This window comes from Hypanus sabinus, chromosome 32 (assembly GCF_030144855.1).
Source record: "Hypanus sabinus isolate sHypSab1 chromosome 32, sHypSab1.hap1, whole genome shotgun sequence".
NCBI lineage: Eukaryota > Metazoa > Chordata > Chondrichthyes > Myliobatiformes > Dasyatidae > Hypanus > Hypanus sabinus.
The window spans coordinates 2,923,453-2,951,292 of NC_082737.1; the positions used below are offsets into that span (position 1 = coordinate 2,923,453).

The 27,840-nt window shown below is 49.1% G+C and overlaps 2 protein-coding genes across 3 annotated transcripts in view; both read right to left on the minus strand.

Annotated features, from left to right (window-relative positions):
- Window positions 1-21,455, minus strand: part of LOC132384406 (non-homologous end joining factor IFFO1-like) — a 36,401-nt gene extending 14,946 nt beyond the window's left edge. For both annotated transcript variants that reach the window (XM_059955533.1, XM_059955532.1), the window contains exons 1-4: window positions 20,789-21,455; window positions 19,706-19,766; window positions 6,368-6,463; window positions 1,947-2,087 (exon numbers count right to left, since the gene is read on the minus strand). In XM_059955533.1, coding sequence (XP_059811516.1) covers window positions 1,947-2,087; window positions 6,368-6,463; window positions 19,706-19,766; window positions 20,789-21,435 — 945 coding nt within the window. In that variant the 5' untranslated portion in view covers window positions 21,436-21,455. The remainder of the gene's footprint in view (window positions 1-1,946; window positions 2,088-6,367; window positions 6,464-19,705; window positions 19,767-20,788) is intronic.
- Window positions 21,456-27,206: 5,751 nt separating this feature from the next.
- Window positions 27,207-27,840, minus strand: part of nop2 (NOP2 nucleolar protein homolog (yeast)) — a 38,202-nt gene continuing 37,568 nt past the window's right edge. Inside the window, exon 16 of the mRNA XM_059955531.1 lies at window positions 27,207-27,632. Coding sequence (XP_059811514.1) covers window positions 27,275-27,632 — 358 coding nt within the window. The 3' untranslated portion in view covers window positions 27,207-27,274. The remainder of the gene's footprint in view (window positions 27,633-27,840) is intronic.

Genomic DNA, 27,840 nt, shown 5'->3' on the forward strand with positions numbered 1-27,840 from the left:
ACATTGTAATTTCCTTTGTGATCAATAAAGTATCTATCTTGTCCCAGTCCAGGTTGTTCTTCCACTGAGTCAACACTAGAGAGCAGCAGAGAGCGTCGCTGTATTGATGCTGCCAATATGGTGGAGCCCCACAGAAGCAAATGTCCAACAGGGTCTAACGATCGCTACAAAGACGTCTGAGACAATCGCTGTTGGACCGCGCACCTTCCTGGTGCGATGGCTTGCAGCAAAGCAACAACAGTGGGTCCAGCTGCATCACTCTCGAGCAACTTGCTAATGGGTTAGTCCCGCAGTACTTCGTGTCCTTGCCATCCAGCAGCGACTTGCAATGGTTACAAAATCAAACAGAGCAAATAGGACCCTGGTCAGACCCCACTTGGAGTACTGAGCTCAGATCTGGTCTCCACTTACAGACACCAATCAGTTCAAATTGGCAGCAACATACCCTCCACAATCTCCATCAGCACAATTTAGGAGACGAGAGGTAATGTTGCAGCTCTATACGACCCTGGTCAGACGCCACTTGGAGTACTGTGCTCAGATCTGTCTCCTCACTACAGGAAGGATGTGGAAGCCATAGAAAGGGTGCAGAGGAGATTCACAAGGATGTAGCCTGGATTGGAGAGCATGTCTTATGAGAATAGCTTGAGTGAACTCGGCCTTTTCTCCTCGGAGCGACGGAGGATGTAAGGTGACCTGATAGAGGTGTAGAAGATGATGAGAGTCATTGATCGTGTGGATAGTCAGAGGCTTTATCCCAGGGCTGAAATGGTTGCCACAAGAGGACACAGGTTTAAGGCGCTGGGGAGTAGGTACAGAGGAGATGTCAGGTTTTTTTGACTCAGAGTGGTGAGTGCATGGAATGGGCTGCCAGCAACGGTGGTGGAGACTTTTGGATAGGTACATGGAGCTTAGTAAAAATAGAGGGTTATGGGTGAGCCTAATAATTTCTAGGGTAAGGACATGTTTAGCACAACTTTGTGGGCCAAAGGGCCTGTATTGTGCTGTCGGTTTTCTATGTTTCTAACATATTGGGGGGGGGGGGGGTGCAGGAAATTGGGTTTGCTTTTCTATACAGAGTGATACGTGGCAGATACATCAGGACATTGAAGGAAAAACAGAGAGCTATGCGGAAGGGAAGGGTTAGACTAATCTTCATGCAGACTGCAAGACAGCAGTGTCCAAAGTCAATGCTCAAGTAGTCAGCACAACATAGGCCCATGGGCCCAAACATTGCCTCACCAACACGACGTAGCACCCCAGCTCCTGTACTCCATCACACAATCAATTCATTGAATGCTGGAAATCCAAAGCAACACACACACACTCACAGGTTCGAGCATCTAAGGAATAAACAGTCGACATCCTAAGCCAACGCCCTTCTTCAGGAAAGGAAGGGCCAAGGTGCCACGATTAAAGAAATGGGGAAGAGGAAGAGGTCAAGCCAGAAGGCAATAGGTGAAGCCGGGTGGGTAAGAAAGCTAAGGGGCTGGTGAGGAAGGAATCGGATAGGAGAGGGGGGTGGACCGTGGGAGAATGGGACGGAGCAGGGACTTCAGTGGGGGAGGTGATAGGCAGGCGAGAAGACACAAGAGGCCAGAGCAGGGAAAAGAGGGAAGGGAGAGGGAATTTTTTTCTGCTGATTTCTCCTTCGTCAACGTAGAATGGTGACCTGAAAAGAGAGTGGCCTCAGTAGGGCAAGAGTTATGCACTCAGTTATGAAGGCCAACCTGCCAGAACTCCCTTTCTGACCCCATCTACCTGTGAGGCTACACTCAAGCAACTGTGGATTGCACCCCCAGACCCCCCCCCCCCCCATTCTACGGCACTGTTCCAACCGTCCTATCCTGGTTTGTCTGCACACACAGATGAGGGTCTGACAGGCCGACCTGAAGCAGGGAGCCCGAGATAGCAACCTCCCCATCCCCGTCCATCTGCACCGTTACCTGGAACATCCTGATCATGTCCTCACAGTTCCGCTGCTGCGCGACGTCGCACAGCTTGGCGGTGATGTCGATGCGCCGGCAGATGTCCATGTCCACCTTCATGGCCTTCTCCTGAATCTTGGTGTCCAGCTCGCTCAGGTCCTGGGGAGGCAGAACGAGAGCCACTGGCACTCGGGAGGGGTCTCACAGCACGACACACTCCCCCCTCCCACTGCCCTGCCAGCCCGCAACCGCCACCTTCCGCACACGGACTGCTGCCTCACAGACTGAAGCCTTCGGCTCCCTCCTGGCCTACGGTGCTATCTGTGTGTGCACGCGCTCCAAACGACTGCGAGGGTCTCTCTAAACCACCCACCCCGGGGTCAGCCAACTGTAAATCTCCCCCCCACACACACACACACACGTGGGTAGGCGTGAAGTGTTAGAGAAGGAAATGCCCTGTCTCTTTCTTACCACTGGGAGGGAGAGCCCCTTGGTGGTTTAGGAACTGCCTGCTCCCCTCCACCATCTGCGGACCAGGAACTGACAAGAGAACAATCTGCAGGCGCTGGAAATCCGAGCCACACACACGGCAGCGTCTGTGGAAAAGAGTGAACAGTCGATGTTTCGGGCCAAGACTCCTTTGTCGGAATGGGTCCTTGTGCACTGATCCTGGCCAATTTCCTCCAGTGTGTTCACAAAGCGGAAACCTGGCGAATACGGCGAATGTCGGTGACCCGATCGACAGCAGGGGGGAAAGGCTGTTCACTTTTTGCACTATTTTTAAAAATTCCAGGTATACAAGATGAGGGGCATTGATCATGTGGATAGTCAGAGGCTTTTCCCAGGGATGAAATGGCTAGCACGAGAGGGCACAGTTTTAAGGTGCGTGGAAGTAGGTACAGAGGAGATGTCAGGGGTAAGCTTTTTCTTTTAAAATGCAGAGTGGTGAGTGCGTGGAATGGGCTGCCAGTGGCGGTGGTGGAGGCGAATACAACAGGGTCATTTACGAGACTCCTGGACAGGTATATGGAACTTAGAAAGTAGAGGGCTATGGGTAACCCTTGGTAGTTCTGAGGTAAGGACATGTTCGGCACAGCTTTGTGGGCCCAAGGGCCTGTGTTGTGCTGTAATTGTGTTAATTATGTTTTGCATTACTGCCACCAAGCACATCAGTGATAACAATCCTGGTTCCAATGTCAATACCAATGTGTGGGACAAAACAGGATCAGTGTCACTGGGTGGCTGATGGTGTGGACTGAAGATTCCGGGGGATACATATACACTAACCCCCAACCCCCTTCACCCCCGGTTCACTGACATTCACCGTATTTGCTCAGCCTCAGCTCTGCGGCCACAAAGCAGAAATCGGCCGGAATTGACACCCTTGGCAGAGTCTGAAGTCCTGGCCGCTCCTGTTCACGTAATCAGGCATGACAACAGTGGAGGCTGTCACGAGAAGCCTGCCTTTAAAAATCAAGGATGGGCGACACAGGCCTGAGTGCCCCTCATCCGGAATGCGCGGGGGCCAGAAGCGTTTCGGATACTGGGCCACCGTGTAACACCTGGGATTGCCACCGCTTCCAGCTGTGTCCTCCTGCGCTGGCACAAGGTCGACTTGTGTGTACTTAGCAGTAAAAATTGCTACACGCCAGCCATATAACGAAACTATAATGAGTGTGGGGTAATAAAACCAGCTGAGCTGCATCGCGAGGACACCTGGATCAGCTGTGAAACAACGGCAGCCCCCACCTCCGATGCCATGTTTTCATTGAAAGGTTACAGCTCACTGTATTTGTACCTGACTCCCGTTTTTTTTTAAAAAAGGGCTTGATGCAAGGTCTTCTGGTTGAAGGTGCAGGTGAACTTCAGCGACGAAACAAGGAACACAACGAACAACACACTTTGTTGGTCACACTTTTTCTGGCAAGCGATCACCGCAAGTGGAAGGCTGTAACTTCCCTCTGAACCTGAGGGTGCTTCGACGTGGCAGAGCCGAGGTGTGATCGATTTGAATGCCATGCCGCAGGGCGGATCAAGATGGCAAGCTTCGGGCACCAGTTCCACTGAACTCAATGTTTGGTCAGAGACCTAAGCTCCGTGCCGAACCGAGGCAGTGGGGTCCAGGCCCCAAAGCCCATCGAGGCACGAGGGTTGGCTGCCGATTTAAGCGCCAGGCCAGATTGAAAAGGCCAGGGTGGCGTGGCCCAATTAAGATTGCTGCTCCACAACCTTTACTCGGCTCTGCACATTCGACTGTCTTCCTTTTCTTTTACGGGTTGTTTTATTTATTTTTTTTTATGGGCTTGATGTGTGTTCCTCTTTGCTTTCTGCACATTGGGCGCTCGACTGTTCCTTTTGGGTCTCTTAGGAGACGAATCTCAACGTTGTATAATGTATACTCACTTTGATAATAAATGAACAAAGAGGGATAGAAACTTTGAGGGATTCATTGTGGTGTCAGATTTTCATCAGCGTCAGTCTTTGCAAACTCATCAGGCAGACCTTTAAAAATTTTCAATCTTTAGAAGTTCAACATTGTTAAGTTCCTGCTCCCAGCCGGCTGAATATTTTCAGTTGATCACGATAGATCTTTGCTTTCTTCATGGTCAACATATGTTCACTCCAAAACTGACAAACACAGAGAAAAGGTCTTCCAATTTTGCTCTATGTGGTGCCTGTCTATTTTTCCATTAACTCAAGTCCGTCACCAGTGTGAGATCACCTTCTGTGATGCAGAGACTTGAACACAGGAAACGTCCCAGAAAACTGAGGAATTTTCCATTAGTGACGTCAGGTCAGCGCTTCAAATAGATGCGAATTTCAGAGGTTTTCCGATTGTGGAATTTCACATAAGGGATGTTCAACCGGAATTTAACAAAAAAAAACACCCTTGCACTCAACATCAGCAAAACTGAGGATCTGAAGTCGGGAGAAGACACAACACTCCATCGAGGGGGGTCAGCAGTGGAAAGGGCGAGCAGCCTCAAGCTCCTGCGTGTAACCAGCTCTGAGGATCCAGACGGGCCCAGTCATGAAGGCGGCATACCAACTTTGTCAAGAACTTGAGGAGATTTGGTATTGTCTCCAAAGACTCCAGGAGATTTTCCAGGTGAGCATTCTAATGCGTCCTGTCACTGCCTGGTAAGGAGGCTCCAATGCAAAGGATTGAAAAAGACCGCAAACAGGAGGACATCTGCAGTTGCTAGAAATTCAAGCAACACACACAAAATGCTGGTGGGACACAGCAGGCCAGGCAGCATCTATAGGGAGAAGCACTGTCCATGTTTCAGGTCGAGACCCTTCACCTCCACAACCCGCCCCATCACTAAGGCCATCTGCAGAAGGCTGTGCCTTGAGAAGGGTCCTCAACACCCAGGACATGCCCTCTTCCCATTCCTACCATCACCGAGGACCTGAACACTCGTTTCGGACACGAGAGCGGGGTCGAGGGACCTGTTACCGTGCTGGGCAAGTCTGCAATGAGGGACCCCAGCGCTCACGGTCCACAGCTCCCCAGGTGGACGGGAGGGTGAAGGTGGCGCGCGGAACACTCGCCCACACCAAGGCACTGAGCTCAGCAAATTGGAAAATACACTGCACCTTTATAAAACTCTGGTTAGGCCACGCCTGGGGAATCGCATGCAATTCCAGTCACCCTGCTCCCCGATCACAGGAAGGGTGTCGAGCCTTCGGAGAGGGTGCTCTGGGACGTTGCCTGGAGTAGATGGCATGAGCTACCAGGACAGGCCAGGCTGACTTGCGTCGTGTTCTCTGGAGCAGGGGCACCGAGGGGAGAGCTGACAGAGGTGCGTGAGATGACGAGAGGCAGAGACGGAGCAGGAAAAGTTCACAGCGGAGAGTACGTATTTAAAGCGGGATCAGTCGGGGGGGGGGGGTGGTGGAGGGTGGTGTGAAGGTGAGATGCGGTGCAAGTTGCTTTTTGAAAATAAACAGGTGGGTGCCTGGAACAGACGTGCTGGAGGAAGATGATCCAGCTTAAGAGGCTCTTAGCCAGGGCGTGCAGGAAACGGAGGGAGATGGACCACGAGGGGATAAGGTGTCATTAGCCTCACGAGTTCTGCACAGCACTGGAGTGATCTGTGACTAGGGCTGGGCGCTAGATTCTGGGAATGGTGCTGGGTGAAGCGGTGGGAGGAAATAGGAATGACTGGACACGGCCTGGGTGGATTGATGGGCGACGGGCACTTGGCCGATGAATGGGGACTGATAACGTGGGAGAGCTCAGGGTGAGATGTAGAGAGGGACCGAGGCTCAGGAGGCCACTGTCCTGGGTATCAACCGACACAGGACAGAACGAGTGGGTCTAGCTCCAGTGACCCCGTCCCAGAAGAGGGGGGGGGGGAATGAGGCCACGAACAGCAGCCCCACCCCTTGTTCCTTCCCCGACCCCCAGGCCACCCCCACAAACAGCCACTCACGTTGCTCATCAGCCCCTTGAAGACCACCAGCTCCGCCTTCAGCTGCCGAACCTTCATCACCAGTTCCTCCTGGACCGCCTCGGCCTCCTGGGACTCCTGAAACAGCCAGTCAGTGTCAGCACCGCGCAGGCTGGGGGTTAAAGGTCGGCACCAGTGGGATCGGGGGCAGGGTGGAGGCCGGACAGGAGGGTGAACAGCACCGGGACCGGACAGGGGCTCAACGTTACAAGGAGTTACAACGCACTGGAACTGGCCCGCCAAGTCAGTGTCCGACTAAAATAACCTCAACCCCTCTCGCACGTGATCCACGTCCCCGCAGTTAGCAGCTCTTCAGATGGAAAGACCCTCGCACGTCTTCTCTGCACTCTCGATCATGTCTTTCCCGTAACAGGGTGGCCAAGGCCTGACACAAGAGCTCTGGTGTTCCCTCACTAACAAACGTGTCGTTTGTTAATCTCAATAAAACGTCCCAACTCTTAATGAGACCATAAGACAGAGCAGCAGGATTAAGCCATCGAGTCTGCTCTGCCAGCCCATCATGGCTGATCCTGGACCCCACTAAACCCCCTCTGCAAAGGCCCCACACCCTTCTCAAGAAGGGGGTGACCAGAATTGCACACATTGGGCAGAATCTAGATTTATACGGCTGCAGCCAGACTCCCAATGCAGGGCTGGCCTCCTCACTTCAGGACAGGTACGCTGGCTATGGGGTTCTGTGCAGGAGGTTCACCAGACTGACTCTGCAAATGAGGGAGTCAGGAGAACGAGAGGGGACCTCAGAGAAGCGTACAATTATGAAAGGGGTCGATAAAATAGAGGCAGGGTTGTTGTTTCCACTGGTAGGTAAGACTGGAAACAGGGGGCATTGCACCTTTGAAGCTCTCTATTAAGACAGTGGATTCATCTTCTAATGCTAAATTTCAACTCTATTTTATTGCAGGACCCAGTCTTGCTTAATTTTATTAAACAGTAAATTGATTTGTTTTTCTCAACAAATTTTACAGAAGAGATCTCTAGTGGAACATTATGGGACACTTTTAAAGCATTTATTCGTGGACAGATTATTTCATACTCTGCTGGTGTTAGACATCGAACTAATTCAGAAATATTACCATTGGTTGATAAAATTAAAGCAATTGATAAGATTTATTCAGTGACCCCTAGCAAAGAGCTTTATAAACAAAGAGTTGAACTTCAAATGGAGCATAGTCTGTTATTATCCTCTTCCATTGAAAATCAGTTAGTTAAATCTAGAACCCAGTTTTATGTATATGGAGATAAATCTGGCAAATTATTGGCTAATCAATTGAAAACTGCTTCGGTTAAACGACAAATTACTAAGATTCGTAAACGAGATGACGCTTTGACGATTGATCATAAAGAGATAAATAAAGCCTTTCAAAATTTTTATAATTCTTTATATCAATCAGAATTTGTTGAGGATTCTTCTATAATGGATGAATTTTTTAAGAAAATTGAATATCCCAGAATTAACTACAGAAGATAGTGTACTTCCAGACGCACCTATTACGGAAACTGAAATAGAAGAGGTTATTTTTTTCAATGAATTCAGGTAAGGCCCCTGGTTATACTCCGTAATTTTTAAAATCCTTTTCTTCTATACTCTCTCCTTGGCTTTGTAAAATTTTTAAAGATGTGTTAACTGTAGGTAAATTGCCACAATCTTTTTATGATACCTCTATTTCTCTAATTCTTAAAAAAGATAAAGACCCCACTATCGGCATTCTATCAGCCTATATCTTTGCTGAATACGGACTAAAATTTTTAGTAAACTTTTGGCCACTAGATTAGAAAATATATTACCTCGAATTATCTCTGAAGATCAGACTGGATTTACTAAAAATCGTAATTCATCTTTTAACATCAGAAAATTGATTAATATTATTTATACTCCTTCATCCAAAATACCAGGTGTCATTTCTTTAGATGCTGAAAAAGCATTTGATAGAATTGAATGACCATATTTATTTAATACGTTGCAGCATTTTAATTTTAGTTTGAAATTTATATTATGGATTAAGTTAATATATTATAAACCTTTGGCTTTGGTTTTCACCAATAATCAAAGATCTTTTTTTCAGTTATTCCGTGGTACGAGGCAAGGCTGTCCTTTAAGTCCTTTACTATTTGACATTGTTTTGGAACTTTTAGCTATCGCCATTCTTGAATCACCTAATACTTTGGGTATTACCCGTCGGGAAGGGACTTATAAGCTATCATTATATGCTGATGATTTGTTACTATACATATCTAACCCTGAGAGATCTATTCCTGCTATTTTGTCCTTGCTAGCTCAGTTTAGTAGCTTTTCTGGTTACAAACTGAATTTTAATAAGAGTGAGTTATTTCCATTAAATATGCAAGTTCCAATTTATAAACATTTACCATTTAAAGTTGTCACAGATCATTTTACTTATTTGGGTATTAAAATTACAAAGAATTTATTTAAAGTTAATTTTTTACCTTTAATTGACCAAATTAAGCAACTTGTTACCAGGTGGTCCCCATTATCTTTGTCATTGGTTGGTTGAATTAATGCTATTAAGATGATAGTGATACCCAAAATTTTTATTTATTCCGAGCACTACCAATTTTTATTCCTAAATCTTTTTTTGGTATTATTGATTCTAAAATATCTTCGTATCTGTGGCAGAATAAAAATCCTAGACTAAGCAAAAAATATTTACAGAAGCCCAAGGAGGGTGATTTGGCTTTGCCAAACCTGAGATTTTACTATTGGGCAGTTAATATATGACATTTAATATTTTAGACACAAGAATTGATTATAGCATCTTGCCCACAATGGGTAAATTTGGAATGTAAATCTGTACTTTTCATTGTTTTCAATTTTAGGATCTTCATTTCCTTTTTATCTAAATTGAATAAACAAATAACTAATCCCATAGTTAAACATACATTGTGAATATGGTTTCAATTTCGTAAATTTTTTTGCTTGAATAAGTTTATCTTATCAAGCCCTAACCTTTTTTTTTTGACCCTCTTTTATGGATCAAGCCTTTGTATTATGGAAAACAAAAGGTATAACATGTTTTCGTGATCTATTTTTAGATAAGTTTTATGTCCTTTGAACAGTTATCTAATTAATATAATTTACCTAAAACTCTTTATTTTAAGATATTTGCAAGTTAGAAATTTCTTGAATAATATGTTAGTCTTTTCCGAAATTATGTCCAATGGACATTATGGAAAATTTTTCAGCTCTGAATCCTTGCCAGAAGCATTTAGTAGCCGTCATTTATAATATGATCATGAAAATACAGCCAGAAGTATCAGAAAAAATTAAGAAGGAATGGGAAAAAGAACTTTATTGTCTTATACCCACTGAGCAGTGGGAGAAAATTTTACAATTAGTCAATTCCTCTTCTATTTATGCTAAACATGCCCTAATACAATTTAAGGTTATACATAGGGCTCACATGCCCAGGGATAAACTTGCTCGATTTTACTCTCATGTTAATCCAATTGAATTGACAAATTCTGTCTCCTCCACTCTCCCGTCAGGCAGAAGCACGTACGCACCACCAGACCCAAGAAAAATTATGCCCAGTGTTGAATGTCTCCTTACTGTGATGAAATGGACTCCCGACCTCATCATCGACTTGCTATGACCTTGCACCCCGTCTACCTGCACTGTACTTTCTCTCTGTGATACTTCACTCTGTTACTCTTTTACAACTTGTTCTGCCTCGATGCACTGAGCAGCGAAGTGATCTGTATGAAACTTGAAGGGTGGACAGAGCCCAGTGCATCACGTTGAAAGCCCTTCCCCAGCACCGAGCAGGTCCAGAAGGGATGCAGCACCCCTCCTCACCGACCCCCACCACCCGTGCCATGGCCTCTTCTCGCCGCAGCCATCCGGAGGGTGGTGCAGGGGCCTCGGGGCCCACACCACCAGGTTCAGGAACAGCTCAAGGATCATTCTGAACCTTGTTCATAACTGAACTGATTCCACAACCTACAGACTCCGCAGCTTTTGCTCTGAGCATTATTTATTATTATCAACTTTTTTTTTCACCTGTACTGTTTATCTTCTTTTACACATTGCTTTTGTGTATCTGTCCATCTAGTCAGTATGTCCCCCTCAAACTCTGCCCCTGACCATCTCTCTTCCTCTCCCCGTCTCTCCCTCTCCTCCTGTCCCCCCATCCTCTACCCCTCCCACCCATCTCTCTCTCTCCCTCTTTGTAAAAAAGCAAATCTCAGGGTAGTACATGGTGACATATACAGTCTTACTTTGATCAGAAATTCATTTTGAACAACGTGTAAAAGTTGTTCACCGTGCCTCAGAATGTGACTACAATGAACCCATCCCACGACGGCCTGCCCAAGCTGCCTTCCCCAGTCAAGCTTCACTTTTCCAAAAATCCTCTCCAGCAGCTACTCCAACACTTTAGCCAGGCTCATCAGCCTTGGCATTTCCCAGAAAATCGGGCAGATCAGGGGGTCAGACATGTTGGTGGAATCGGATGTTTGGGGTGGGGGGGTGGGGGGGAGACTGGTGCTGGTCCTCAGATCAAACGTGAAGGTTGACATTGGTGGGGACCAGACAGCCTGAGAGACGGACATCAAACGGGACAGTGCTGATAACATCAGTGCCGAATATGATGTAACTAACCCCCCCCCCCCCCCCACCGCCTGCATGTGGCCCTCGTCCCTCGTCTTGATGTGTGTTCATGTGTCTGTGACCAGGACTAGTGAACACCTGTCACACCTGCCTGACCGCCAGCCAGGCAGCACACTCCACTCCCAGTAAAAAACACAAAACGCCTTTGCATATCCTTTTTAAAATCTTCCCCTTCTCATCTGAAACGTATGCTCACCAGATATTACACTGGGTGGTGGGGGAATTTCCACTCCTTGTCCTCGATCTTCAGTCAGCCTCCAACTTGCTGCAGAAAACCACTCCGTTTTGTCCAACTTCTCCAATACTCTCTACTCCAGGCAGCATCCCAGTGAGCCTCTTCTGCACCTTCCCCCACCCCCACCAAAGCCTGCACAGTCGGCCTTTCCTGCCGTCGACATCTGTGCTGGCCACAGCGCCAAATGTAATCTGCCTCTCCAGCCTGCACGTGACCAATGCCCCTCCGCTCTCCACAGGCTCCTGTGTCTGTCTGAAGGCCTCTTTAAACCCACAAGTGCATTTGCTTCCACCACCACCCTCTGGCAGCACATCCCATGGGCACCCGGCGCAGTACAAAAACCCCCTGCTCACGCCCATCACCCCCACGCTGAGGAGCATGCCCTCGTCACCTCTGTTCCTGCGAGAAAAAGATTCTCACTGCTTACCCTATCTCTGCATTCCACAATTTTATTCATCAACCTCCATCACGTCTCCACTCAGCTACTCCACACAAAGCACTCCCTCCTCTTCTACCTCGCACTCCTCCACCCTGGCAGCATTCCAATGAACAACCCACACAATATGCTGGAGCAACTCAGCCGGCCAGGAAGAGGGTGAACAGTCGACGTTTCGGGTCCAGACCCTTCCTGAGTCCAGAAAGAAAAGGACCTTTCCAGTCACTTTGCAACGTCAAATTTACAAGCGGAACGCAGGGCCCGAGGGAGGGCGTCGGCCCCAAGCATCAACTGTGTATTCATTTCCATAGATTCCTGACCAGCAGAGTTTTCCCAGCATTTTGTGAGAGATACAGGGTTAACGGCACGGTTTCTCTTTACGAATTAATAAGAGGAGAACTAGTTATCTTTTCCCTTATTATACATACTATATCAGATTTTGATAATGTTTATTTCACCTTCTGTATGCATTGTTATTGACATATATATGTTTGAGATAATTCCCCTCTTGCTTGTGTATATGCTCTTGTTAAGTCAATAAAAAGATTGATAACGAAAGAAACACTGTAAACAGGCCAGTTCTGGAATAGTGGGGGGTTTCCATATCAAAATTTTTAAAAGTTTTTTTCTTTTTATGAATTGATGAGAATTAATTATTATTTTCCTTATTATACATACTATATCAGATTTTGATGTTTATTTCATCTTTATGTATTGTTATTGACATATATATGTTTGAGATAATTCCCCTCTTGCGTGCGTATATGCTCTTTTTAAATCAATAAAAAGATTGATAAAGAAAGAAGAGTTTCTCCAGCATTTTGAGAGAGATACAGGGTTAACGGCAAGGTGGAGGAACAGAGATCACAGGGTCCACAACCACAACTCCCTCAAATTTGATGGGATTTTTAAGAAGGTGCACAGTGTGTCGGCGTTCACGTGTCAGGGGATTGAGTTCACGAGCTTTGGGGTAACGTCGTAGCCTGTGACAAAACCCTCTGCATGGAATATCTAGCTCAGTTCTGGTCACTCCGTTACAAGGGAATGTGGGTGCAGAGATTTACCAGGATGCTGCTGGACCAGAGGGCATGACACGAATGAGGATAGGCCAAGTCGGGCTTTTCTCTTTGGGGCAGAGCAGGAGAAGAGGCAACTCGAAAGTGATAATGAGACAGAGATCGAGATGATAGCCAGAGACTTCTGCCCCCCCACCCCCCCAACCCAGAAAAGGCTAACTCATTAATTTTAGGGCAAGCAGATGAATTTATGGTTGGGGGGTTGGGGGCATGCCACAGAGACTGGTGGGTGCGTGGATGAGGCAGATACGTCAGGGGCATTTAATAATCTATGAATTGGATGAGAGAAAACCAGAGGGCGACATGCTGGAAGGGTTAGGTTGGTCACAGCAGGTTCAAAGGTCAGCAGCAAATCTTGGGTCAAAGGACCTGCACGTGTGTGGGGTACAAGTTACAACAGGTAGACTTAAAGACATAGATATCCCGATGGGATCCTGACAGAGGCCGGGATGTTAGGGATAGAGATTACCAGGGGAGAGAGAGAAGTCATGTGAAAAGGGCAATGTCACAGTGGCCACCAGGTATTTCAATATGCAGGTAGATTGGAAATCATCAGGGTGGCGCTGGCTGGACCTCAAGAGGAGGTCTATGAGACGGTCTTTTTCAGCAGCTTGTGGTCGACCCCTCTGCAGAAAAGGCAATTCTGGATCGCGTGTTGGGTAATGAACTGGGGAGATTTGGGAGATTGAAGTCAAGAAACCCAAAGGAGGCAGTGATCATTATACAGAATCGCAGGAGAGTACACCATAGAAACACGCCCTTTGGCCCATGCTGAACCATCCAAACTACCTACTCCCATTTACCACAGCCCTCTGCACCCGTGAACCCATTCAAACTTCTCTTAAATGTTGAAATCAAGCTCACGAGCACCACTTGTGCTGGCAGCTTGTTCCTGAGAGTGAGATATTTCCATAAGATATAGCAGCAGAATTACAGGCCATCTGGTCTGCTCCGCCATTTCATCATGGCCGATCCAATTGTCCCAAGTCCCAATCTCTTGCCTCCCCACCCACCATATCCCTTCATGCCCTGATCAATCAAGAATCTATCAACTTCTGCCTTAAATATACATAAAGACTTGGCCTCCACAGCTGCCTGTGGCAACAAATTCCACAGATCAGACTCTCCCGCCATAGGAAACAGGTTTCCCCTCGTGTCCCCCTTAAACTTTATCGTCTTTTACCCTTAACCCATGACAAGTTGTGGTCCCACCCAGCCTCAGTGGAAAACGTCTGCTTACAATTACCCTGTCTAAACCAACTCTATCAATTCTCCTTTCAACCTTCTATGCTCCAAGGAATAAAGTCCTAACCCATCCAATCTTTCTTAACAACTCAGGTCCTCCAGGCCTGGCAACATCCTTGTAAAATTTCTCTGCACTTCAACCTTATTTCCTGTAGGTAGGTGACCAAAACTGCACACCATACTCCAAATTCGGCCTCACCAATGTCTTGTACAACTTCAACATAATGTTCCAGCTCCTGGACTCAATACTCATCAAGGACAACATCCCAAAAGCTCTCTTTACAACTCTATCTACCTGTGATGACACTTTCAATGAATCATGGACCTGTATTCCTTTGCTCCCTCAGTGACCTCCTGTTCACTGCATAAGACCCAACTCTGGTTGGTGCTAGTGAAGTGTGAACACTCGCACTTGTCTGCATTCAATCCCACCTGCCATTTTCCAAACCAATCTCGAGCTGGTCCAGACCTCGCTGCCAGCTCTGATGATCTCCCTCACTATACACTGCACTCCTAATCTTCCTGTCATCCACAAACCTGCCGATTTATCTTACCACATTACCACGCAGATGACCAACGACAACAGGTCCGGCACCCATCCCTGTAGCAGACCTCCAGCTAGAGAGGCAACCATCTACTACCACTCTCTGGCTTCTCCCACAAGGCCAATGTCCAATTTGCTACCTCATCTTGAATGCCAAGCGACTGAACCCTCTTGTCCAACCTCCCCTGTGTGGACCTTGTCAAGTGCTCTGCTAAAGTCCAAGTGGACAACATCCCCTGCCTTGCCTTCATCCACCTTCCTGGTAACTTCCTCGAAATACTCTACAAGATTGATTGGACATGGCCCACCGTGACAGAGCCATCCTGACTATTCCTGATCAGTCCCTGCCTATCCAAATATTCAGACATCCAGTCCATTCGAACACCTTCCAATAACTTTCCACTCCTGATACCATGCTCACTGGCCTATAATTTCCTGGTTTACTTTCACAGCCTTTCGTGGGGCTGGGGGGGGGGGGCTAAGCAGCAATTGCACCAGGCCCAGGGGCGAGCTGCAGCCGAGAGGAGGGAAGAGGAGGCTTACACCTTCTTTTGTCGGGACAGATCTCCACACTGCTTCCCGAATGGATAACGTAACCATCAAAAGCCCCAATACAGCAAATTGCCCGTGTCCATTTGAACCCCAGCAGAATCTGGAGTTGTCGTGGCCCACATGGGGACCAACGAGAGAGGGCCAATGGGGAACAAGACTCTGCTGAGGAAACTTGAGCAGCTGGGTGTGACATTAAAAAGCAAAGCCAAAGACGGCAATAATCCCTGGACTCTTACCGGAGACGTGCAAATCTGCAAAGGATTAATCAGATCGGGGAACTAAATGCATGGTTCAAAGATTGGTGTAGGAGGAGTGGATATGAATTTGTGGGCTCTTGGGGAAGGAGGGAGTTGCTCTGACAGGATGGGCTCCACCTGAACTATGCAGGGGCGAGGACACTGGTCAATCGTATCACTCGGGCTGAGGACCAAATAGCAGTGGTGGGGCGGGGGTTGCTCAGCAGCTTGGAAAAGTAAGGATAAAGTAAGTGGGATGGGGGAGTGCAGGAGCGGTTATGAAAGTCACCAGAATAAAAAAAAAGGACCACATCTTAAAAGGGTTAAGGATTTGACTTCAGGCAACAGAGACAGAATTGAAAAGTGTGATGAGTACAGTACTAAAGGAGTTACATTTGAATGCATGCAGCATTCAATCTTGCAGAGCAGTTAGAAACTGGCAGGTTTAAGCAGCTATCTTTTAATAATATTAGGCAAGCTTGGGAGCATGATCTGAATATGCAAATCTCTGATGAAGATTGGAATGCCATTTTGAAATTAGTGAATAAGTCATCTTTTTGTGCTCGTCATTCTTTGGTACAATTTAAAGTGGTACATAGAGTCTATTTATCTGATGAGAAATTATCCCGTTTTTATTCTGATATTTCTCCAACTTGTGACAAATGTAATTCAGCCAATGCTTTGTTAATTCATATGTTTTGGTTGTGTCCCAGCTTGGAAAAATTTTGGAAAGATGTATTTTCTACTTTTTCTCAACTTTTTAACACTAACTTAATCCTAATCCTCTTACTGCTCTCTCTGGTATTCTCAGAACTCAAGATACAACTTTAACTCCCTCAGACTTGTATGTTCTAGCTTTTATCTCACTTATATATTCTTGTATACATTAACAAACATATTGAAAGAGAAACTGGCAGATAAGAAGTTGTGGGCATCACCTAGTCATGGCCAAAGGAAACCTGCAGTGGGAGCTAAGCATCCAAAGATGCTCTTCCTATCGAAAGGACAAGCAAGTGGGTAGAGGGGTTGGTCTGGCACCATTAGTAAATTAAAAAAGAAATCAAATCATTATAAACAAGTGGCATAGGATCTCCTGGGTAGAGTTCAGAAAGTGCAAGGGTGAAAAGACCCTGATGGGAGCGGTAGACAGGCCTTGGATGTGGGTACGAATTACAGCAGGTAATGGAGATGACATCTAAAAATCGGCAAGGTCATGTCGGGGATTTCAATCCTGCAGTTTGAGAGGGAGAAGCTAAACTGAGATGTAGCAATATTACAGTGGAAATAAGGGAACCAGAGAAGTGAGAGAGGGGCTGCTGGACAAAGTTGATTGGAAGGGGAGACTAGCAGGGACAATGGCACGGCAGCATTGGCAGGAGGCTCCAGGAGTGACTACCCTCACTGGCATTGTTAGATTTCTGACATATCTGGTGTCTTCCACAGTGAAGACCGACTTATTGAGCTCATCTGCCATTTCTTTGTTCTCTCTCCCCCCCCCCCCCCCCCATTCGAAAGGAGAAGCATTCTAAAGGGAGGATGAAGCAACCCTGGCTGATGAGGGAAGCCACAGACAGCAAAAGAGGGGGCATTAGTGGGAAGCTTTTAAAAGCCAACTAAATAGCAGTAAAGGAGAGAAAAGAATAAATGCGAAGGTACGCTAAACAATAATGAGTATTTTCAGATATATAAACAGGCACGTCAATATTTCAGACCACTGGGAAATGGGATACTAATGGGGCGGGGGAAGAACAAAGAAATGGCAGATGAGCTCAATATGTCGGTCTTCACTGTGGAAGACACCAGATATGTCAGAAATCTAACAATGCCAGTGAGGGTAGTCACTATTACTAAGGAGACGGTGCTTGGGAAGATTAAGAGTCTGAAGGCAGATAGACAGATTGGCCAGGAAGAGATTGTGGAGGCATGGGCAGTGATCTTTCAAGAATCAGTAGAGTCTGGAATGGTTCTGGAGAATTGGGTAATTGCTAATGTCAAAAGGGAGGAAGGCAAAAAGCAGTAAATTATAGACCAGTTAGTGGGTTGGTAAGATTTTTTGAGTCCATTATTAAGAACAAGATTTTGGGGTACTTGGAGGTACATTATAAAACAGGCCAAAGTCAGCGTAGCTTCCTCATGGAGATATCTAGCCAGACACGTCTGCTGAAACTCTTTGTGGAAACAACAGACACTGTTGACAAAGTGAATGCTCTTTACTTGCGCTTTCAGACGACGACAACGCGCTGCACACGGGGATGCTGAAGCAAGGTCAGAAGCTATGCCATTACGGGAAAGACACTAGCGTGGACAGATCGTAGATTAAGGGGGCCAGTAGGTAGTACTCTGGAAGTACCTGAATGTAGCAGATTTGAATTCAAGAACCAGTCTCAGTCCCTAACGTAAATTGTGTGCAGTAACGAACTCCTTTGCAAATAAACAGTGTCCGTGGAGCACAGGCTGGCCGAAAACACGGGGCTGGCTGCTCAAAAGATCAACATTATGACAACGAGGCTGCGTTAATTGGCCGGCCCAAACTCAGGCAACTATGGGTTTAAGTACTTTGCACCACTGCAAGCAAGTTCAAAGGAGCTTGCAGACCCAAACAGATACTATCAAATAATTTGTGTACCCAGAGAATCAGCTCTCACAACACTTGGGCACCTGGTTCTCTGTCTTCGGAAGTTTTTAAGAATATAGAAACATAGAAAACCTACAGGCCCTTCGGCCCACAAATTTGTGCCAAACATGTCCCTACCTTAGAAATCACTATAGCCCTCTATTTTTTTCATCTCCACATACCTATCCAAATGTCTCTTAAAAGACCCTATCGTATCCGTCTCCACCACGGTTGCCGGCAGCCCATTCCACGCACTCACCACTCTCGGAGTAAAAAACTTACCCCTGACATCTCCTCTTACCTACTCCCCAGCACCTTAAACCCGTGTCCTCTTGTGGCAACCATTTCAGCCCTGGGAAAAAGCCTCTGACTATCCACACGATCAATGCCTCTTATCTTGTACACCTCTACCAGGTCACCTCTCATCCTCCGTCGCTCCAAGGAGAAAAGGCCAAGTTCACTCAATTTATGTTCATAAGACATGCTTCCCAATCCAGGCAACATCCTTGTATATCTCTTCTGCACCCTTTCTATGGCTTCCACATCCTTCCTGTAGTGAGGTAACCAGAACTGAGCTCAGTACTCCAAGTGGGGTCAGACCAGGGTCCTAAGAGATGCAACATTACCTCCCGAAAGATACTCAGGCGCCAGCTGAAGTGGGATGCCCGAGGAAGACGTGGGACAGTATGGCCCAGGGAAGGAATGCAGGCAACTACCGGCAATGCCAGTAATGGAGACATATCACCGCCCTGAGGGAGAAGTGAGGGGCAGCGGGAACCAGGGAAGGATCACGTAAGAGATGATGAGACTGCTGTGGATGTTGCAGGATGTAAATATCTTTGTAAGAATACGGAGTCCTCAGGGCTGGACAGTCCACTTTCACTGAAGGTCCAGCCCAGCCCAGCAGGAAGCTTGAGGCTTGGGATAGCAGTGGGATGAACCTACCCCAGCTGGGCTGGGGAGATCGACCGGAAGGGGAGGGGGAAGAGAAGCCCAGAAGTGACTGTAGTGGATGTACCTTCTGCCGTGAGGACACGAAGGGCTTGCTTCACGAGTCAGTGGTCGGGGCAGCCAGCAAGAACTGGCCAGAATAGATGCGGAAGGGTAAAGGATATGGCGTTACCACTGTGGTCTGGAAGGGGGGAGGGTTGCCCACCAAAACAGGCAGACACCACAGTAGGGACCTGACCCCCGACCATGTTATAGAGCGGGTGAGGACAGCACCCAGCCAGCACCTTCCGTTCCAAATAGTGGTCACCCACAGAAGATATTATCTTTAGGGGACGGCATGTGAGGTTCACTGCGACGGCACAAGAGGTTCAGCAGATGTTGGAAATTAAGCCCAACACACACAATAAATATGCCCGAGGAACTCAACAGGCCAGGTGACGTTCCATGGGAATGAATGGATAGTCGAGTGTTTCAGGTCGAGATCCTTCATAAGGACTGGAAAGGAAGGGGGAAAGGCCCCAGAACTAAAGAGGTGGGGGAAGGAGAATAAGCTGGGCAACAGATGAAGGCAGGTCGACAGTGAGCAGGGTGAAGTAAGAAACTGGGAGGTGTTAGGTGGAAATGACCATGGGCTGGAGGGGCGGGGAGCGATCAGACAGAAGAGGAGGGTGAACTGCAGGAGAAAGGGGAGGAGGAGGGGCACCAGGGTTGGTGAGAAGATGCGTTTACAGTTCTGTTTTTGTTTTTGGTTGGTTGGGTGGGGGGCAAGTTCATCGTGCTCACCTCCTCCAGCAAGGCCACCCTGTCCTGCAGCTCCACTCGCAGCCGGTACTCCTGCTCCCACCTGCGGAGCCAGAGCGCGGTCAGTCAGGGCTTCACAGTCACCACCCACCCACCCCCGTCCACTCTAGTGCCCACTCCTCTTTCTCTTCACCGCTACCATCTCCGGCTCACTCCCCCAAACTCCCCGCCACACTCCCTCACACTGTTGCCATCTCCACCTGCCCCTCCCACCCGCTCCCCCAGACCCTCAATTCAAACCACTCCACCACTCCCCCTCACCAGCTTGACCACCCACATCTCCCATACGCCAAAGGAACAGTGCTAAGCCATTGGGCCCATCTTTCCAGCATCGCTGATTTCTCCTCTCAACCCCATTCTCCCATCTTCTCTTCAAAACCTTTGATGGCGATACTAATCAAGAATGTGCCGACATTTTAAATATACCCAGTAGCTTGACCTCCACAGTCATCTCCAACATTGAATTCCACTGTTCCACCACCTTCTGAGGAAATTTCTCCTCATCGCTGCTGACCAAGCCTGCAAATTAACCTTCAAAGGAATGCAGCAAGATGAGTCCCAAGCCCTTTAGCCCTCAAGATTATCAATTTGTTCCCCATTTTGAAAACAGTGTGCACCTTTTATTCCTTCTACCAAAGCTCAGGACCATGCATGTCCTTTCGCTGCCCGTGGCCATCTCCCCCTCAGCCACCTGTGTCTCAACTTGCCCCCGACCACCCGCCCTCTGCCTCTCCACAACATCAACCCCCTCCTCGCACCAACTTAAGTCACCATCACGTCTCAGATTCCTCATCCTCCCGGTCAGCCTGCCTGAGACTCAGCTCTACCCTCCATCAATGAGGATCTCTCTGATGCACTGATCCTCCGCTCTCCACTCTGACCCAACTCATCCATGAGGCTCGCTCCGAGCCTCAGCTCTCCCCTCTCTGTGACCCAAATACAGGTGTCGCTCCGGACCCCCGTATCTGCGCTTCACCGCCTCCGCCTCCCCCTCCCACGCCTTCATCCCGGGCTCCCCGCGACCCTCCCTCCCTCTCTTTGCCGCAGCTCCCCCCGCCCCGGTACCTGTTCCGCAGCTCGTCCCGTTCCCGGCGCACCTTGCCCAACACGTTGTAGAGAGCGCGGAGCTCGGGGCTGATGGTGTCCACCTGCACGGCCGCACCGGGGAGACCCGATGCGGCGCCGCCGCCCCCACCGGGCGGCGGCAGCTCGGCCCCGGGGCTGAGTGGCCGGCTCCCGATGCCATTGGCAGGTCCGAGGGCCAGCGTGTAGGGCAGGCCCAGGCCGAGGCCGATGGGGCCGCCAACCTGCACGGCCCGGTCCCGGGTGGCGGAGCCGGAGCCCGAGCCCGGGCTCGACCCCTTCTCCAGCCGCTGCTCCAGCTGCCGGTTGCGCCGCTCCAGTTCGTGCACCCGCGCCAGGAAGCAGCGGAAGCGCAGGTTCAGCGCCTTCAGCAGGCTGATGTTGGAGCCCAGGTCGTCGCGGAGCGCCATGGTGGCCGGGTAGGGTCCCGGCGGCAGCCCCAGGCCCACGTCCTCGACCTCGGCCGCCGCCGCAGCCACCAGCAAGAAGTTGGGCCCCAGCAACGAATTCATGGTGGATGCGAGGCCACCCAGCGGCTGCGCAGTGTCGCCTCGTGACGTCAGGGGGTGGGGCCTACGGTTGGTCGGCTCCGCCCGGCCGGGAAGGGCGTTGCGGTAAGCCGACGTCATGGGGAGCCGGGTTCGGAGCGGCTCAGATTTGACAGGCGTGCTGCGGTAAGGTGACGTCAAGATGGGGCGGGACCTGTCGGAGTAGACGCGCTCCGGTTGGAGGAAGTTCCCGGAGAGGCGGGGCCGTACCGAAATTTAGGGCGGGACCTGGCGAGCAGGGCGTGCTGCGATTGGGCAACTTCACCATTGAGAGGCGGGTCGCCTTGGAAACTAATTGATAAGAGGAGGACGTTTGCGAGGGGAGGCGGAGCCTGTAGATTTGATGAACGGGATGCTGCGGTTTTTTGACGTCACCCGGAGGCGTGGCTGTAATGCGCTAGAAAACGAAGGGGCGGAATGGCCGTGGGGATAAAAGACGCCTGAAAAAAACGCTCCGGGTCCAAACAATAGCGGGTAGTTATTGCAAAGGAAGTCTGTAATTAGTGGCCCGCTGGGACCCCCACTGTTTCTGATCTATATAAAGGAGCCACGTGATTATGTCCATGTACTTAAATTTTCCTCACATACACGAGCCTATTCTAACGTCTGTCAATGTTATCTGCATTTACCACCACCGCAAGTGGCACATTCCTGGTGTCCAGCGGTCTCTGCGTAAAATGAACCTTGCGCTTCTCATCTTTGAAATACCCCCTCTGGTATTAGACATTTCAACCCCGGGGGCGGGGGGTGGGTGGAAGACACTTTATCTATGCCTCTCATAATTTTATAATTATCCTAACACTTATAATAATGCTTTATAATTATTATAATAACACTTTTATAATAAGTGTCCTAACACTTCCTGCAACACAGCTGGAGTATTGCAAGCTCAGTGCCTCGACTGTGAGGGAGCTCTGAGCTTGGACACCAAGATTCCTGGGCACTAAGGGTCTGAGGAATCTTGGCATCCCAGTTCATCGCTCCGGCTGCCCGGGTGACACACAGTAAAGTCTTCCCTTGAATGGTCCCTTCACCTTCCGCCAGTTTAAAACTCCATCTGCCATTTCTCTGCCCATAGCTGCTGCTGAACAATATCCCACTGTATTCTTCACTAATCGACTGCACCATCCACAACACCGCCAATCTTCCCAGCATCTGCCAACTTTGCAACCCACCCATCTGCATTTATATACATCACAAACAGCAGGGGTCCCAGCAGATCCCTGTGGAACACCACTAATCACAGACCTCGAATCCCTTGAACTAACTATCCCCCGTGCGCTCTGGGCAAGCCAGCTCACCATGGATACCTGCTGGGTGAACCTCCCATGAGGGTCCTTGTCAAATGCCAAGACTCGACCCAAAACATCGCCTGTACTTTTTTGCTTGGCCTGCCAAGACCCTCCAGAAGACTGCGTGCAGCTTGAATTCCCAGCATCTGCAGATTTTCTCGTTTGTGATTGGACTCCCTAATTTGGCCATGGTTTTCCAAATGCTCATCAGTCCTGTCCCCAGGGATTCCTTACCATTGACGTAACAGTCACAAGTTTCCAGGATCACCCCGGGTTTCAGTCCTGAATAATGGAACATCAGCCACTTCCCAGTTCTCTGGAACCTCGTCTGTGGCTAGAGAGGACAAGAAGATAGTGGCCAAGACCCCTGCAATCTCTTCTCTTGCCTCTTTCAATAGCTTGGGGTACGTCCCTTTGGGCCCTGGGCATTTATCCATCTTGTTGCTGTTTAAGAACCCAACACTACCTCCTCTTTTATCTCAAGTCAATCTGTCAACTGTGTCCTTCTCACTATTGCACACTCATTAAGGACCTCACCAACATCCTCCCCCCCATATTGAGAGGTCTGACACTCCCCTTGGCTATCGTCTTGCTCCTGATGCCTCGGTGTTACCTTTAATAAACTCGCTATGGCCCATCCTCGCTTTACTAATTCCCTTCTTTAGCTTTTTTCTGGCTGCTCTATAAACCCCAAGTGTTTTGATTCCAGCTCCCTAAGCTATACATTAATTGCCCTTTCTTATTGACTAGTGGAATACATCCCAAGGTACTGAAAGAAATGGCAGAAGTTATAGCAGAGGCTTTGGTGATAATTTACCAAAATTCTCTGGACTCTGAGCAAACTGGAAGATGGTGAATGTCACGCCACTGCTCATAAAAGGACATAGGCAAAAGGCCAGTTAGTTTAACATCTGCAGTTGGGAAAATGCTTGGGAAAGGCTTTCGATAAGACTTATCTTGAAGATAAGGATGCATAGAGATGGGGGTGATGTATGAGCATGGTTAGAGGATTGGTTAACCAATAGGAAGCAGAGAGTTGGGATACATGGGTGTTACTCTGGTTGGCAACCAGTGGTGTGCGGTGTGCCGCAGGGGTCAGGGTAACAGGGCTGGGCCTGCAGCTGTTCATGATATACACTAACGATCTGGAAGAGGGGACCAAGTGTTGTGGATCCAAGTTTGCTTGGATAATATCCAAAGCAAATTGTGCCGTGGATGTGGAGAGTCTGCAGAGAGATATTGAGGGTTTATAGGTATCCATTAGTCTTGTGAGACCATGGAAATTTTTTCCAGGGCTCAGGCCTGGGCAGGGTTGTATGGGAGACCGGCAGTTGCCCAAGCTGCAAGCCTTCCCCTCTCCACGCCACCGGTGTTGTCCAAGGGAAGGGCACTAGGACCCAAGCAGCTTGGCACCGGTGTCGTTGCAGAGCAATGTGTTGTTAAGTGCCTTGCTCAAGGACACAAACACGCTGCCTCAGCTGAGACTCGAACCAGAGACCTTCAGGTTACTAGTCTGATGCCTTATCCACTAGGCCCGCGCCAACACAATATAGAGGGTTGAGTGAGTGGGAAAGGGACTGGCAGGTGGAGTACAATATAGGTGAATACTAGGTCATCCACTTTGGAAGATAAAATGAAGGAGCAGTTTATTATTTAAATGACAAAAAAATTGCAGCATGCTGCTGTACAGAGACACTTGGGAACACTTGTGCATGACATTGGCTTGCAGGTGCAAAAGGCTATCAAGAAGGCAAATGGGATGTTGGCCTTCATTGCTAGAGGGATTGAATTTAAGAGCAGAGGGGTTATTCTGCAATCATACATGGTACTGGTGAGGCCGCATCTGGAGTACTGTGTGCAGTTCTGGTCTCCTTATTTGAGGAAGGATATACAGAACTGGCTTTGGAGTTGGTGCAGCAGGTTAATTCCAGAGATGAAGGAGTTAGACTATGAGGAGAGATCGAGTCACCTGGGACTGTACTTGCTGGAATTCAGAAGAATGAGAGATCTTATAGAAACATAAAATTATGAAAGGGATAGATACGACAGAAGTAGGTAGATGACGCAAGAACTAAGGGACATAGTCTCAAGATTTGGGGGAGTAAACTTATTTTGGAGATAAGAAGGAACTGCTTTTCCCAAAGAGTGATGAATCTGTGGATTTCTCTGCCCAATGAAGCAGGCTCGACAGGCCAGATAGTCAAACCCTCCTCCGATTTCTTATCTTCTATGGCTAAGTTCGTCCCTTGTCTCAATATGTAAAGTTCTCATACCTTGTCATCTTTCTGACTGGAACATACCTGCCCTGTAGTTTGCTTTTAAACACCCTCCAAATCTGCAGATGCTGGAAGTCCAAGTGAAAACCAGCAGACGCTGGAAAAGCAGAACACCTGCAGATGCTGGAAATACAAGCAACGCAGCATTACTCAACACAAAGTCTTCTTCTTGAACCATCTATGCATTGAGCTAAGAAACCCTCCTGCATTCCCCTAAATTCTGCCCCACCTAAACCTCTTGCACTTAGAAGATCCCAGTTTATGAGGGAAGTTCAACTTTCCCATGATCACAACCCTGTGGTTTTTGCATCTTTCCTGAATTTGCCTGTATATCTGCTCCTCAGTGTCCCATTGGCTACTGGGGAGACTGTAGAACAATCTCACCCTTCTTATTTTTTTGATTTTGTGGTCAAACCCTCCAATGCAGCTGTGATATTGTCCTTGATTAGTCATGCAACTCCCTCCTCGCACTCTTTTACCCCTCCATCTTTTCAAAACTCCTCAGGGGAACTCCTCTCCCTCTCTCAAGCAGGGCCCTATAACGGCCACCACTTCATAGTTCGACAACATGCTCTGAGTTCATCACCTTTGCCCACAATACTTCCAGCACTAAAATACACACACTTCAAACTACCTGCCCCAAATTACTCCCTGCCAGCTTTTACCGCCCCTGACGTCCCCATCCCTCCACTTCCCTGACCCAGCGCTCTGGTCCCCATCCACCGGCCAAACTGGTCACGTCCAAATTAATGCTGACTATGCTTCTCTTGTGGGAGCTGCCCGCCACAAACTGGAGGAAATATGCAGAAGCTGGAAATCCACAGAGAAGCTGCTGGAGTGATGTCTAGGCTCATTCTCAAAGTGCACATATGCTACATTACCCTGAGAAATTCCATTTCTAGCAGCACTTATGGGGAGACACAAAGGGATTTGTGAAAAATATACATACGCAAAGGAAGAGGTTCGGGAGTCTCTGGTCCCACCACCACCAGGTTCAGGGACAGTTATCACCCTCAACCATCGGGCCCCACTCACCTCAATGCTGAACTGATTCCACAACCTACGGACTCGCGTTCCCGGAATTATTTATTTGTCTGTCTATCCGTGAACTGTTATTTCATGTGTCTGCACAGCTTGTCCTTTGCCTGGGTAGCTGTCTGTTGTATTGCTCTGCTCTGGGATTGCCTGGTACGTGGTGACAGCACGCGTGAGCTCACTTCGAACGTTGAAACCGCAGAGGCGGTCACACACGCACTCGTGGCCAGTCAGTGGAATCCCCACCCCCCACCCCGGTCATCGCATCAGAGGGTGGATTTGAGGAAGGAGGACAGAGAGGCAGAAAGGGATTTTGAAAGTTGCTCATGGGACAGTCTGTGCCCGTGACGATGCTGTAAGACCATTCTCCATTGCCACTGGAAGCTCCAGACCATGGCCGATTAAATCAGTCTCGGATAACCCCTCTCCTCGCTTGCCATTCCTACAGCTGGTCTACTCTCTATAGATATCCCTTCGCTCACCTCTGATACCCCCCTCCCTCCACTGTGCCCCACACCCCCACCTAACCCCAGCCATACCTACCTATTTAACTGCAGAGACCCTCTCACCCCCTTCCCTGCTCCCGCCCCAGGCCTCAGGACCTGCCTATCACCTCCCCACTGGCTCCCCTCCTCTCCTTGCTCCGCTGCCATCTGATTCCTCCTCCATGCCGTTGCCTGTTCCCCCTCATCGCCTCTCACACAATACCCCCACCACCCGCCAGCCTGTGCTCTTTCCCACCCCCTCACCCCCACCAGACCATTATTCAGGCTTTGACACCCCCCCATCCTTTCCAGCTAACTGACCCCCAACCCCCCCCAAGCCCCTGCAATCTGCTGCTCTTCAACCCCGCTCTCTCCTCCATCCTCTCCTCTCTCTTCTCCCACTTTACCTGACCCTCATTCACCCTCTGCCTGTCCTAGGGCTGGGTTTCACCTTGCCAGCTCCTGGCCACCGCTATGCAACCTTGCTTGGTTTAAATTGGCCTTGTTACTGACACAGAGAGACACACACACATGCACTCACACCTCCACCCGGTATGTCGACCGTCCTCCTCCTCCTGGGGGCACTGAACGCTATCAAGTGGGGCCAGACGGCCTTGCTCTGGACTCTGACGCCTGGCCCCTCATATTCCTACCCCCTCACAAGGGTAACAAGCACTGGGAGTCAATTCCTACCTCCATACGCCTCCTCCCCCACAGCACAGACCTCTCGCCCGCTACCCACAGACGAGTGCAGACACGGCAAGGAAAAGTGATCGATATTTATTGGATAGAAAGACAGACTCCCAAGCCGGCACTGCAGCCACCCCTCCCCTCACAAAGCCTTCTTCCTCCTGAATTTTGCCTTCATCTTGCGTAACTGGAGGGCCTTCTGCATCCTGGACGCCGCGCCCGTCCTCTGGCGGGGTCGCCCGCTGGCCGGCGCCTTGCGTTTCTCGGGCACTGGGCTCACTGGTGCGGGCTGTTCTGCTGGCAAGGGCGGTGCCTGTGCCCCGGCGGGGGAGGGGGCAGAGGCAGGGGCCGGGGCAGGGGCGGGGGCAGGGGCGGGGGCCAGCGGCAGCGAGTTGGCAAACTTGCGGAGCTTGGCCACGAAGAAGCCGTCCATGTTGTGGGTGTGTGGGTAGAAGCGGCGGCAGAGCTTGAGGGACGGGTGAAACCGGCGCTCCCGGAACCTGAGGGGGGCAACGACAGGAGAGGAAGAGCGGTCAGTCACAGCAGAACTGGACCCCCGGCGTAGACACCGACTAGGAGGGAAGTGTTAAACACTGGGCGAAATGGGGGCAAATGCAGACCAGGGAGGGGGTTAAACAGACCAGAGGAGGGGAGTTGTTGAACACAGGCCAGGGAGGGGCGGGTTGAAAGAACAAAAGTGGGGTAAAT